The sequence below is a fragment of the Scyliorhinus canicula genome, chromosome 8, assembly GCF_902713615.1.
Source record: "Scyliorhinus canicula chromosome 8, sScyCan1.1, whole genome shotgun sequence".
NCBI lineage: Eukaryota > Metazoa > Chordata > Chondrichthyes > Carcharhiniformes > Scyliorhinidae > Scyliorhinus > Scyliorhinus canicula.
The window spans coordinates 50,054,195-50,069,330 of NC_052153.1; the positions used below are offsets into that span (position 1 = coordinate 50,054,195).

General features: G+C 45.5%; 1 protein-coding gene across 2 annotated transcripts in view; it reads right to left on the bottom strand.

Moving 5' to 3' along the window:
• LOC119970237 (FERM and PDZ domain-containing protein 1) overlaps positions 1 to 15,136 on the bottom strand; it is a 178,421-nt gene that overhangs the window by 30,802 nt on the left and 132,483 nt on the right. For both annotated transcript variants that reach the window (XM_038804525.1, XM_038804526.1), the window contains 2 exons: positions 4,585 to 4,680; positions 4,317 to 4,499 (listed from right to left, as the gene is read on the bottom strand). In XM_038804525.1, the coding sequence (XP_038660453.1) occupies positions 4,317 to 4,499; positions 4,585 to 4,680 (279 nt within the window). The remainder of the gene's footprint in view (positions 1 to 4,316; positions 4,500 to 4,584; positions 4,681 to 15,136) is intronic.

Sequence of the window (15,136 nt, forward strand, 5' to 3'; positions counted from 1 at the left end):
TCATCCTCACATACACACACACATTCATCCTCACACACAAACTCATCCTCGCATACACATACTCACCCTCACACACCCGTATCCTCACACATTATCCACACACACTCATATGAAAACACAAGTAAACTCATCGTCACACACAAATACTCACCCTCAAACACACTCATCCTCACACACACACAGATCCTCACACATTCATCCTAACACACACAGAAACTCATCTTTACACACACTCATGCTCACACTCTCAACCTCACATACACATACCCACACATGCACACACATTCATCCTCACACACACAGATCCTCATCATAACATACATACAAAATCTCATCCGCACACATGTATCTTCACACACACATCCTCACACACACTTGCATCCTTACATACACTCAGCCTCACACACACTCATCCTCACATACTCCTTAACTTATCCTACCACACACATCAACTCACCCAACCACACACACAAAGTCATCCTCACACACACTCATCCTAACTCAATCTTACATACACTGAACCTCACACAAACATTCGCATTCTAACACACACAATCACCCCCCATAAATACATCCTCACAAACTCATCCTCTCACACACTCATCCTCACAAACTAACACATACTCATCCTCAAACACACACTCATCATCACACACACTCATCCTCACAAACTAACATATACTCATCCTCAAACACACACTCATCCTCACAAACTAACACATACTCATCCTCAAACACACACTCATCATCACACACACTCATCCTCACAAACTAACACATACTCATCCTCAAACACACACTCATCATCAAACACACTTATCCTCACAAACTAACACATACTCATCCTCAAACACACACTCATCATCACACACACTCATCTTCACAAACTAACATATACTCATCCTCAAACACACACTCATCCTCAAACACACACTCATCCTCAAACACACACTCATCCTCACAAACACACACTCATCTGCACACACACTCTCAAACTCACAAGCACACACAAGCATCCGCATGCACAGATCCTCACAAACACGCACACTCATCCTCACAAATGTACACACACAAGCATCTGTACACACACATCCTCTCACACACACATCCTCACACGCATCTTAGAAACACACACTCATTCTCACACACACTCATCCCCACACACACTCATCTTCACACAATCACTCAACCTCACACACTCATCCTCACACACACACACTCATCCTCACACACTCATTCTCACACACACACACTCATCCTCACACACTCATTCTCACACACACACTCATTCTCACACACATGCAGGCAGTGACCTGCAGACTCCACACAGACAGGACCCAGCCGGGAATCGAACCTGGGACCCTGGAGCTGTGAAGCATTTATGCTAACCACCATGCTACCGTGCTGCCCCAAGTGGACATCCTTTTAGTGTTTTCCCTTGGTTAGATGTATTCCTTTATGCTTCAGCTTGAAAAAACAAGCTGCAGAAAGTGTGATTTGATAAGCAAGGGCAACAGGGAACCTGGGATCTGAGTGAACAATGGGGCAAAGCAATCCTTAACCACAGAGATTTAAGGATTGAAAAAAAACAGAGGAACAATAGGGAGAGTGGGTGAATTGGTCAAATCAGGGGCAGAAAGAGAGATAAAGAGAAGGATAAACATATTGAATGAAAGTGAGAGAAAAAAGAAAAATGAAAAACTAAAAAAATTAGAATGTTGCAAATCTCTTGCAACAATTTAGTACACGTTGAAATGAAACTTGGCAGGTTTGACTTGTTGTTCTGAGCAGGAGAGATAGATTTGAATTGCAGAAAAATAAATTTCAACACTAAAAATCTCCATAGGGTGTTAAGTAATCACCCAGGGCTGGATTCTCCGTTCCTGTGGCTAAGTGCTGGATCGAACGGAGAATTTGCGGGAAGTTCACGTGAGAGAAATCGGCGTGAATCCCTCACTGATTCTGGTACCGGTGAAGGGCTAGCACCAGCGGGGACTGAAACTCCCGCCTCCCATGCCGAAAACAGCTGGGTCCTGGGTCGCTTATCGGCCCGGCTGACGACCTGCAGCGGTCGCGCCGTACAACAGCCGTGCACGGGCCGAACCTGCCATCCGCAACCCCACAGCGCACCCGCTGGCTACCCCCCAACAGTCCCTCCCAGCTCTCGCAGAAGCCCCCCCCTCCCCCCGGCCAGCGTCAAGGATCCCAGCCAAGTGTGGCAGCGCTGGACACAGTCCGCTGCCGCCATGCCAAACAGGCTCCGGCCCCGATTTTGGCGTCAGAGCCCATTCTCCACTCGATCGTTGAACACGATTTCCAAGTCGGGCAACGGAGAATACAACCCCCTATCTTTCTAAAAGGGAGACTTGCATTTTTATAGCACCTTTCACAATCTTCAGGCACCTCCAAGTGCTTTAAAACCATGGAGGACTTTTGAATTGTACGTCACTGTTCTAATGTAGGAAATTAGGTGAGTTTAATTGATAATTAATGCTCATAACAAACTATTTCCTGAAAGTTATGGGGAGGGTGTGGGTGAGTTGTGCTTATGCAAAGCGAACAATGGAGCGGTATAATGTGGTCAGTAACTTCTTGAAATTCACAGTTCACTGGGTTTCTTTTCCTCATCACAAGTTACTGAACAATTTTCACAATAATACTGACAAGCGCTGTGAAACTCACTGTTACCTTGGTAGAAAACTCTGGCCCATTTTTGATGCTACGATAATCAAAGATATAGTGCAAGTGAGAGGACCATATTAGGGCACATGACCAAATCAGCACATTCACAGCTTTCTCCTTACCAACTCAATGTTCCCCAAATAGCATTTTTAAAGGGAAATTTGCCCTATATTTATCAAGAACCAGCATAGGTACGATAGGCTAAATGAACACTTTCTGTGCTGTATCACTGTATGATTCTAGATCAGCCCACACCATACGATAAAAGTTCACATTGATCCTCAGAGGTCCACGCTTTCCCATACCAGTCTGTACAGCCGCATTACAAGTCCATATCTCCTCAAAAATGCCTTTACTGCCCCATATCTGCCCATATTTCCCCATATCAGTCCATGCCACCCTGTATCAGCCCAGATTTTCCCATATTAGCCCATTCTTCCCCATATCAGCCCTGTCATGGGAGTGTCCCTTTAAGAAAGGATTTGTCTTATCGCATGGCTTAAGTGATGTTATTATGTGGGTGGCGCTGGGCTGTGGCTGTATGAGGTTTTTGGTTTCGCTTTCATTTCAGTTTTGACTGCTGTGGACTCGGACAGGAGAAAGAAGTGTTTTGGCCTGTCTCTCTCTATTTCCATTTTAAATATCTGTTCCAGTAAACAAAACATTGATTATAGCTACCTGCTGTTTTGGTAATTTAAAAGATATAGTTTGCTTTCTGTCAGGGTTTAAACCTGCTGGTGAGACGAGGTCAAAATCTCAGGAAAAGTCAATCTTATTCAAATGAGAATGGAGAGTGCTGGATCACACCCTTGAAAAGGAGTTTTTGGTTTATGGGATTTTGTTTCTGAATTGGAACAGTTAAGGAGGAATCCATTAAGTCTTATACATAGATTACTGTAGCTGTTATGTTAACTAAGTTCTTAGAATAAAGCTTTTTTGATTAGTGTCTAGGAAGACTGTTGAATCACACCTCAAGTGAAGGCTCTTGTGCTCATCCTAGCCAAATTCAACAAAAAGTTATAGGTCAGGCGGACTCCATAATACACTTTGGAGTTTTTAAACCCTGGCCCATAACAGTCCGCATCACTGCATATCAGCCACATCATCCATGTAACTCATATTGTTCCACGACAGATCACACTTTCCCATACCAGCAGGTGGTGAGTTTGTGTTCTTGGGTGACTCGTGGTCAGGAAGGGGGAGCTTAAACGTCTGGGAAGGAGAGGCCAAAGTTTTTCTGTGGCGACCAGAGGAGCACTCCTGTTGCTCCTCATCGCACAAGAACCAATAACATTTACTTTTACTGAGGTTAACCCACGTCACTCCCAGTATTGACCTGGCAGGAAATACGCAGTGGCTTCCCCACCTCAGACCTGAATTTAAAATGGTCAGATCTTGTGACACTGGGATCCTAGTGGCAACAGAATGGCTAAGTTACTTGAGGCCATTTTATCTGCCAGCTGCCCAGCTTCTGGCAATGGACCAGGGTAAGAGTCAATAGTTCAACACATTGGAGAACTGAGGACAGGAGTAATTGCGCTTGGGGTACAGAAACTGAGTTTTGAGTAACAGCTTATGCGAGATAAAGCACAGTGTCCTTGTTCGAGCAAGGAGCTGGCACACACATCATTTACCTTCACATCCACAAGATAGATGTTCACCATGCAGACCTTGTCACATTCGAAAGTCAACTCCAACTTCCTGATGTTGTTGAAGTTTGTTAGCTGGTTTATAATATTGAGCTTGCTATTAATAATCTGGCTGATACCATACTTGGCTCCTACCAGCAATGTAATAAATGATTCTCTGTCCTGCAGCTAGAGAAAGCACATTTCATTAGAAATTTATTGAAGAACCAAAAACAGTGTTTAAAAGGAACCCTTTCCCCGTTTCTCTACCTACCAGAAGGGTTACGTTAAAGGTTTTCCCTCCGTATGTTCGAAGATCACCAAGTATGTTTAGGTAATTCAGCCGGACTTGTGCTGTCGATATCAGTTGCTTCAAACGGAATGAAGAAAGCTATTAGTAAATTTGAATGCAAATATACGAAGCAGAAAATTTTAATGGAAGGAAGTTCCCAGCATGGAGTCGTACATATGGGAGCATTCGTCCAGAAGTGACCAAAGAATTTTGAATAGAAATTAATGGGAAGCACGCCTGCAATTTTCTGAGTTGTGACCCCAGCACAGGGTCATGCTTGCAGGAAGTGCCCATCGGGAAATCGGGACATGCATTCCCAGTAGGTATGACTCAGCAATTGCTTGGACATCAAATACAATTGTAACGTTCTCTATGTTCAGTTCACAATGTCTTTGTGGTTGAATCAATTAGAGAACATATGGCTTTGTTAAAGAACAAAACAATTAACAAACTAAACACTATAAAGGTTTCAACGATGTGAACGGTACAGTTGGATACTATGGCTAAATACAAATAATTATGATTAACTAGTATTAATTACTATTGACTAAGGAGCTATTCAATATGCGACTGGACTCTACGCTTGCTATCCACGTTCTGGGGCAGCATGGTGGCTCAGTGGTTAGCACTGCTGCCTCGCGGCGCCGAGGTCCCAGGTTCAATCACGGCTCTGGGTCACTGTCCGTGTGGAGTTTGCACATTCTCCCCGTGTTTGCGTGTGTTTCGCCCCCACAACCCAAAAGATGTGTAGGGTAGGTGGATTGGCCATGCTAAATTGCCCCTTAACTGGAAAAAAATTAATTGGATACTCTAAATTTAGAAACCAAAAGTGCTATCCACATTCTGCTGCACCCCTGGTGTGCTCCAGTAACGTTCTCCTGTCGTCGTGCCACATAGTGGTCGGATTACATCCTCCTCTTTTTCAAGATGATTGCTAAATCATTTACATGCATGTATGAACTATTTACAAATACATGAATTTGTGAAATGGGTCAAATTGTACACATGCAATTTTTTGGGGGATTGGATTTTGTTTATTGTCACGTGTACCGAGGTACAGTGAAAAGTATTTTTCTGCAAGCAGCTCAACAGATCATTAAGTACATGAAAAGAAAACAAAATAAAAGAAATACATAATAGGGCAACACAAGGTACACAATGTAACTACACAAACACCAGCATCGGGTGAAACATACAGGGTGTAGTGTTAATCAGGTTAGTCCATAAGAGGATCATTTAGGAGTCTGATAACAGCGGGAAAGAAGCTGTTTCTGAGTCTGTTCGTGCGCGTTCTCAAACTTTTGCGTCTCCTGCCCAATGGAAAAAGTTGGAAGAGTGAGTAAACCGGGTGGGGTCTTTGATTATGCTGCCCGCTTTCCCCAGTCAGCGGGAGGTGTAGATGGAGTTAATGGATGGGAGGCAGGTTTGTGTGATGGACTGGGCTGTGTTCATGACTCTCTGAGGTTTCTTGCGGTCTTGGGCTGAGCAGTTACCATACCAGGCTGTGATACAGTAAGCTAGGATGCTTTCTATAGTGCATCTATAAAAGTTGGTAAGAGTTAATGTAGACGTGTCGAATTTCCTTAGTCTTTTGAGGAAGTATAAGTGCTGTTGTGCTTTCCTGGTGGTAGCGTCGACATGGGTGGACCTGGACAAGTTTTTGGAGATGTGTACCCCTAGAAATTTGAAGCTGCTAACCATCTCACCTTAGTTCTGTTGATGCTGACAGGGGTGTGTACAGTACTTTGATCAGCTCATTAGTTTCGCTGGCATTGAGGGATAGATTGTTGTCGCTGCACCACTCTACTCAGTTCTCTGTTTCCCTCCTGTATTCTGACTCGGCGTTATTCGAGATCTGGACCACTATGGTTGTATCATCAGCAAACTTGTCGTTGGAGTTGGAACCAAATTTTGCCATGCAGTCGTGTGTGTACAGGGAGTAGAGTAGGGGGCTAAGCACGCAGCCTTGCGGGGCCCCGGTATTGAGGACTATTGTGGAGGAGGCGTTGTTGGTTATTCGTACTGATTTTGATCTTTGGGTCAGAAAGTTGAAGATCCAGTTACAGAGTGAGGAGCCAAGTCCTAGGTTTTGGAGCTTTTATAGAGCTTGGCTGGGATTATAGTGTTGAAGGCGGAGCTGTAGTCAATAAATAGGAGTCTGATGTGGAGTTCTTGTTGTCGAGATGCTCTAAGGATGAATGTAGGGCCAGGGAGATGGCGTCTGCTGTGATCTATTTGCGGCGTCATGCAAATTGCAGTGGATCAAGGCATTCTGAGAGTATGGAGGTGATGCACTTCATGACCAACCTCTCGAAGCACTTCATTACGGCTCAAGTCAGGGCCACCGGACGGTAGTCATTGAGGAACGTTGCCTGGTTCTTCTTCGGCACCGGTGTGATGGTGGTCTTCTTGAAGCAGGTGGGGAGCTCGGTGTGGAGTAGGGACAGGTTAAAGATGTCCGCGAGCACATATGCCAGCTGGTCCGCGCGGGCTCTGAGTGCACGACCAGGATTCCGTCCGGATCCGTCGCCTTCCGAGGGTTCACTTTCAAGAAGGCGGATCTGACTTCAGAAGCTGTGATGGTGGGTATGGGTGTGTTATGGGCAGCTGAGGTTCTCGACAGCAGATTGTTGATTTCCTTCATAGAATGCATTGAGTTTATCGGGGAGGGGTGCGCTGCTGCCAGAGATACTGCTCAGCTTCGCTTTGTAGCCCGTTATGTTGTTTAGGCCTTGCCTGAACCGCCGAGAGTCTGTAACGCTAGTCTGTGACTCTAGCTTGGTCTGATATTCTCTTTTCTTTTAAAAATATTTTATTCTCCATTTTCACATCTTCTTCAGAATTTACATCCCACCAACAAACAGTAAACGGTAACGGTTAGCTCACTGAGCTAAATCGCTGGCTTTTAAAGCAGGCCAGCAGCACGGTTTGATTCCTGTACCAGCCTCCCCGGACAGGCGCCGGAATGTGGTGACTAGGGGCTTTTCACAGTAACTTCATTGAAGCTTACTTGTGACAATAAGCAATTTTCATTCATTTTTCATTTCAATCCCCTTATTAACAACAACGATCCCATCCTCCCACCACCCCCAAATAACAGCTCATCTGACAATATAAACATCAAATAAAACAAACCCTCCCAAGGTGGAAAAAAAAGGAAAAAAGAAAAAGGAATCAGAAATTGCCTATAGTCACCACTGACATATACAGTCCACCCTCCCAACCCCCCCTAATATTCAACGCCATCCAATCCCCGAAAGAGTACCGTAAATGACACCCATGAATTGTAGACACCATCCCTCAGCCCCCCTCCCAGCCTCCTCCCCTCCACTTCTTGTAAACTCCTCCCCCCAACCTTGGTTCCTTCCCTCAACTTTTCACCCTGGCTAGACTCACCGAAACCTGTTGTACCAGGCTCCGGTAGACGCAGCCCCTCCACCACCTCATTCCCATTCACTGGCCAGCTTAAACCGGCCAGCGTGGAGGCCCCCACCCGGGTCTCCTTCCCCCTTGCCCGGTCCCAGGAAAACCAAGAAATCCCCTTTAGCACACAACCCCCGCATACACACCCAAGCCCGAAAGAACCATCACTGCAAATGAAAGACCCATCTCTTCCCTTGACCAAATATGTACAGCGCCGACTCATTTAGTACATACACCAACACGCAGTGGAAAAATAAAGTTACATGAGGCTACATCAGTACACGACCATTTCTCAATTCTGGCACAGTCTTTCTGCCTTCGCAAACTCCTCCGCCGCCTCCGCCGTCCCAAAATAAAAGTGCTTGGATTTGTAGGTCACCCTGAACTTAGCTGGATATACTATGCCGCACTGCACCTTGCTGATGTACAGTGCCTTCTTCACCCAGCTGAAGGCAGCCCGCCTCCTCGCCAGCTCCACCGTAAAGTCCTGGTATATGCGTATACCAGCTTCAGTCCACTTCACCACGTGCCTCTGCTCTGCCCAGCACAGGACTTTCTCCTTCACGAAACAGAGTTACTACTCTTGGGAGCTCACTCGCCTTTGGTAGAGGCCTCCACGATCGCTGAGCCCGATCCAGTTCATATCGGGAGGGATCGTCCCCCTCCCCCAATAGCCAACATCGTGGCAAAATACTCTGTCAGCTTTGGGCTTTCCATCCCTTCGGGCAGACACACAATCCTCAGATTCTGTCACCTGGATCTGTTTTCCAGGTCTCCCATTTTGGCTCGCAGACCCATTTTGGTCTCTATCACCGTCCACAACTCCTTCCCCATCGAGGTGAGTTGACAACTGTGCTGCGATAATGCCTCTTCCACTTCCTTCAGTGTCTCACCTTGCTTCTGCACCTCCGCCGCAGCGCTTGATACCGCCGCCCTCACCGGGGCAATCGCCTCCTCCACCAGCACTTTCAATACCGCCCCCATCTCCTTCTTGATTGCTTCCATGTGCTTTGTGAACTGTTTTTCAAGTTTCACAGCCATCACCTTGATCAAGCGCCTCACGGTAGCATGGTGGTTAGCATCAATGCTTCACAGCTCCAGGGTCCCAGGTTCGATTCCCGGCTGGGTCACTGTCTGTGTGGAGTCTGCACGTCCTCCCTGTGTGTGCGTGGGTTTCCTCCGGGTGCTCCGGTTTCCTCCCACAGTCCAAAGATGTGCGGGTTAGGTGGATTGGCCATGCTAAATTGCCCGTAGTGTAAGGTTAATGGGGGGATTGTTGGGTTACGGGTATACGGGTTACGTGGGTTTAAGTAGGGTGATCATTGCTCGGCACAACATCGAGGGCCGAAGGGTCTGTTCTGTGCTGTAATGTTCTATGTTCTATTTCTTCTGCTGTGAGCGATGCTGCCTCCCCTGGTGCTCCAGCCTCCGCTTTCCTTACAGTTCCTGTGCTGACTTTTCCACTCACCGGCAGACTTTCATTAACCCCTTTCTTCACGGCCGTTTTTCTCCCAACCATGGACATTTCTCCTCCCTCTGCCTTCTTACAGCTTTTTCAGCCTCCGCTACCCCCGGGACCGGGCGTTAAAACGTCAAAATTTCTATTCCCGAGCAGCATCCCTCAGTGTGCGGCTGCCTCCCGCCCGCCGTCACCTGAAGTCCGGTCTGATATTCTCTTTAGAAGTGTCCAGTATTTTAAAAAGTCTGCATCCGTCTCTTGGCTGATTCTGCTGTTTCACCGTCTACAATGTGCAGGGTGTTCTTTGTCCTGAGCTTGTGGCATTTAAATGTCTTACCGGCTTTTGCTGCCAATCCCAACTTCCCAATTAAGTTTTGAAGGACGCGAAGGGCCGCACAGTGGCCTAGTGGTTAGCACTGCTGCCCACGGTGCTGAGGACCCAGGTTCGATCCCGGCTCTGGGTCACTGTCTGTGAGGAGTTTGCACATTCTCCTCATGTCTGCATGGGTATCGTCCACAAAGATGTGCAGGATAGATGAATTGGCCACGCTAAATTGTCCCTTAATTGGAAAAAATGAATTGGGCACTCTAAACCTATTTTTAAAAAAGTTTTGAAGGAAGTAGTTCTGTTTTATTTGGCTTCAGAGATTTCCTTGCTAAACCAGGGCTCACTGTGCTGTTCAATATCGGCTGGTGTCCATGTGCTGCAAGGGTAGTTGAATTTTGAAGAGGGGACAAAAGAGTTGTGCATCCCGCAACCAGCAGAATTTGTATCATCTTGAAGATCTGAACCACAGGGTTCAACCACAACCTCAGAGGGATTGTGCCTGCATGTAGCTCCTCTTTATCTGTGTGTCCTTGATGCTCTGCAGCCGGGCACTCATCTCAGCATTTTGCTGCTTTATGATGAGCCGATCGTTTTCTATGATTCTTTCATTTTGGTTTGTTGTTCTTGCAACTGCTGAGATATGTGTCGCATTGTGTTTATTATCTCGTTTAATTCACGGTCTTAATCACTGTGTTGCTGCACGCTCTCGGGGGCAACTGTGTCTTCTAGGCCGACAATGCTTTCGGTAGCAGCTTGGCAGTACTTCTTTCTGAGCAGAGCTGCTGCCTGAGCTTTGGATTTGCTCTCCGGCGTCTGTTGTGTCTTTTCATCGCTGGCCGCCATGTGCACCATTTGTATGCAGTCGTTGTCGGTTTCTGTGTCGGCGATTGCATAGTCGCTGGGCAATTCATCAAGTTCAAAGAAATCGTCATCTTGGTCATTTAGTTGATAGACTAGTTGCAGGGCCTCACATGCTGTCGCGCCTGGCAATGATCTCTTATCCATCTCTACAACCACGAAGTCCACCAAATATGACTGTTCGTTAACCTCTACTTGTAGAGTGCATTTTCCAAGCGTCTTAATTCATGCGCCATGGTAGTCTGTGAGACTGCACTATTGTCTGGCTGAATGCGTGGCTGAATGCACATCGTCTTGAGATCTGCCTCGTTTATTAAATTTGCTCTGGCAGCAGTGTCCATTTTGATGAATGTGCTGGTTTGATTTATCATTAGCTGAATTGTCCAATTATCTACCTGGCCTGTTCCCATTTCTCCTATCTCATAGAATCGTTCCGTGTCTTTCTCGACGACATTGATGAAGAATGAATCTTCATCGCCATCTATAGGGCAGCATGGTAGCATGGTGGTTGGCACAATTGCTTCACAGCTCCAAGGTCCCAGGTTCGATTGCCGGCTTGGTTCACTGTCTGTGCGGAGTCTGCACGTTCTCGCCGTGTGTGCGTGGGTTTCCTCCGGGTGCTCCGGTTTCCTCCCACAATCCAAAGATGTGCAGGGTAGGTGGATTTGTCATGCTAAATTGCCCTTAGTGTCCAAAATTGCCCTTAGTGTTGGGTGGGGTTACTGGGCTATAGGGATAGGGTGGAGGTGTGCGCTTGGGTAGGGTGCTCTTTCAAAGAGCCGGTGCAGACTCGATGGGCTGAATGGCCTCCTTCTGCATTGTAAATTCTATGACTCTATGTTGCACCGGTGTACTCATTTTGCCTACTCCGGATGGCAAGATTCGCACGACTCCAATGTAGAGGGGGTGAAAATTCAAAACCCATGGTCTATGCATATGGCACCTATCTTTACTTACAGTTCGGTTATTAAATTATACACAAATAATATTCTACAGATCATTACAAAACTCTTCATATTAATTAAGATCACACAAAACAACTATCACCTTCAATGAATAAAACATGATTTCCAGCATCTCCTCTCCAAACATAAACACATTTCTAAATTTGCAGGTGTCTTGTCAATTTGCACTCTTCACATATTTGATTCACTATCTGGTAAATTAATTCAGCTGAATTTATTTTATTTTTAAAGATTTTCCAATTAAAGGGCTGCCCATGGGTTTTGGAATGTTCACCCCTTCTACATTGGAGTCATGCGAATGTTGCCACGGGAGCCCAGGAACTTCATTTAATGCATTAGCATGTCATTCGTGAGCACTCTCTCCAGATTCCCCCCCCCCCCCCCCCCCCACCCCCCAACGCCTCACGGAATATCCACCAGGTGCCAGCTTGAAGTCACGCTGACATCATTTACAACAGATTTGGTCAGGTATGAGGCAGTTGAGAGTATCCCTCCAGGAAGTATAACCCACCTGGAGGGGAGGGGGGGGAAACATGCCTGGGCAGTGCCAGGGGCAGACTATAGTGGGAGTCACATGGGGTTGCGGTGTGTACATGTGTGATGGGTGGGGGGGAGAGCAGACATTGAGAGAGGGGTGCCAGCAATAAATGTCGGGAGGCGGGGAGAGCCCCTGAGACCTCCATGATGTAGACTGGAGGCGGTTAGACTGCAGTATTGGTCTTGGCGCCCTTTAAAGATCTATTTGGAGTGGGTTCCCGGCTCCGAGAGGCCCCACACCGCCAGAGTGATAGCACAAACCACGCCCACTTTTTTTTGTCAAAGAGGCTCAAAACTCCGTGAGAAATCCCGCTGACACCGTTTTTCTCAATGGAACTGACACTTTGCCATTTTGGGGCAAGATTCCGCCCAACGTTGTAAAATTAATAAAAGTGGAACTTAAGACGTCCCCTCAGAGCTATCATACAGATGTTGTGGATTAAACCATCTTATCTCTCAAGAGGAAAAAGACACCTTTTCTGATAGCAACTAACTATGGTTTTACATAGAAGCATAAATAGAAAATAGAAGTAGGAGGAGGCCATTCGGTCCTTTGAGCCTGTCCTACCATTCATTATGATTATCAAGTTCAAATCCTGATACTGCCTCCCCATCCTTCCCCCACCCCATATCCCTTGATTCCTTTAGCCTGAAGAGCTGTATCTAACTCCTTCTTGAAATTATGTAAAGTTTTGGCCTCAACAACTTCCTGTGGTAGTGAATTCCACAGGTTCACCATTCCCTGGGTGAAGGAATTTCTCCTCACCTCATTCCTAAAAGGTTCACCCCTTTACTTCAAACTATGACTCCTAGTTCTAGACTCCCCCATCATTGGGAACATTCTTTCTGAATCTACCCTGCCTAATCCTGTTAGAATTTTATAAGATTGCATGAGATCCCCTCTCACTCTTCTGAACTCCAATGATTATAATCCAAACCGATTTAGTCTCTCCTCGTATGGCAATCCTGCCATCCCAGGAAGCATCGCTACACTTCCTCCATAGCAAGAACACCCTTCCTCAGATAAGGACACCAAAACCGCACACAATACTCCAAATGTGGCCTCACTAATGCCCTATACAATTGCAGTAAAACATCCCTATTCCTATACTCAAATCCTCTCAGTATGAAGGCCAACATACCATTTGCCTTCTTTATTGCCTGCTATACCTGCATAATTACTTTCAGCGACTGATGCACGATGACACCAAGATCTCGCTGAGTATCCACTCTCACAATTTACACCCATTCAAATAATAATCTGCTTTCCTAATTTTGCTACTGAAGTGGATAACCTCACAATTATCCACATTATACTTCATCTGCCATGCACAGGCCCACTCACTCAGCCTGTCCAAATCTTGCTGAAGCATCTCTGCATCCTCCTTACATCTCACCCTCCCACCCAACTTTATATCATCTGCAAATTTGTAGATAATACAGTTAGTTTCCTTGTTCAAATCATTAATATATAATGTGAACAGTTGGGCTCCTCGCACAGATCCCTGTGGTACCCACTCGTCATTACCTGCCAACCAGAAAAAGACCCATCTATTCCAACTTTTTGCTTCCTGTCTGTTAACCAGCTTTCTATCCATCTCAAGATACTCCCCACAACTCATGCACTTTATCTTTACGTAGTAATCTGCTATGTGAGACCTTGTCGAAAGCTTTCGGAAAGTCTTAATAAACCACATCCATCGATTCTCCCTGGTCAACTCTACTAGTTACATCTTCAAATAATTCCAGCAGATTTGTCAAGCATGATTTTCCTTTTGTAAATCCATGCTGACCTTGTCTGATTATACCACTGCTTTCCAAATGCTGTGCCATGAAATCATTGACAATGGACTGCAGCAATTTTCCTACCACTGATGTTTGGCTCACCGGTCTATAGTTGCCTGTTTTCTCTCTACCTCCCTTTTTGAATAGTGTGGTTATATTAGTGACCCTCCAATCTGTAGGAACCATTCCAGAGTCCAAAGAATTTTGCAAAAGGACCACCAATGGATCTACTATTTCTCGGGCCACTTCCTTAAGTACTCTGGGATGAAGATTATCAGGCCCTGGATATTTATCCACCTTCAATCCCATTAATTTCCCCCAAACCATTTCTTTACTAATAGTAATTTCCTTCACTTCCTCACAAAAACTTGTGTTACTCAGAACTTCCGGTACATTATTCATGCCTTCCTTGTGAAGACAGAGGCAAAGTATGAATTTAGTTCCTCAGACATTTCTTTGTTCCTCGTTATGAATTTCCCCGTTTTTAAATGTAAGGGGCCTACATTTGTATTTATCAATCTTTATCTCTTTACATACCTATAGAAACTTTTACAGCCAGTTTTTATGTTCCCCTCTAGCTTACTTTCGTACTGTATTTTTCCTCTTCTTAATCAATCCCTTGGTCCATTGTTTGTTGAATTTTGAACTGTTCCCAATCTTCAGGCCTATTGTTTTTTACTGCTAATTCGTAAATCTCGTCTTTGAATGTAATACTATCTCTAATTTCCCTTGTAAGCTATGGTTTGGCCACGGTTCCCTTTCTACACTTGAGCCAAATAGGAATAAACAACTTTTGCAGTTCACCTATTCATTCCTCGAATGCCTGCCATTGCCTGTCCACTGTCCTTCCTTTCAGTATTGTTTTCCAGTCCATCATAGCTCGCTCATGTCTCATAACATCATAGTTATCTTTATTGAGATTCAGGACCCTAGTCTCAGAATCAATTCCTCGCTACACACTTTGATAAAGAATTCCATTTTGTTATGGTCACTCATCCCCAAGGGTTCTCTCAAAACTAGATTGGCAACTGATCTTTTCTCATTGCACAATACCCAGTCTAAGATGGCCTCTTCCCCTGTTGGTTCCTCAATATACTGGTCCAGAAAACCATCCCGTATACACTTCAGAAATTCCTCCTCTATTGTCCTGTGACTAACTTGACTCAGCCAATCTATATG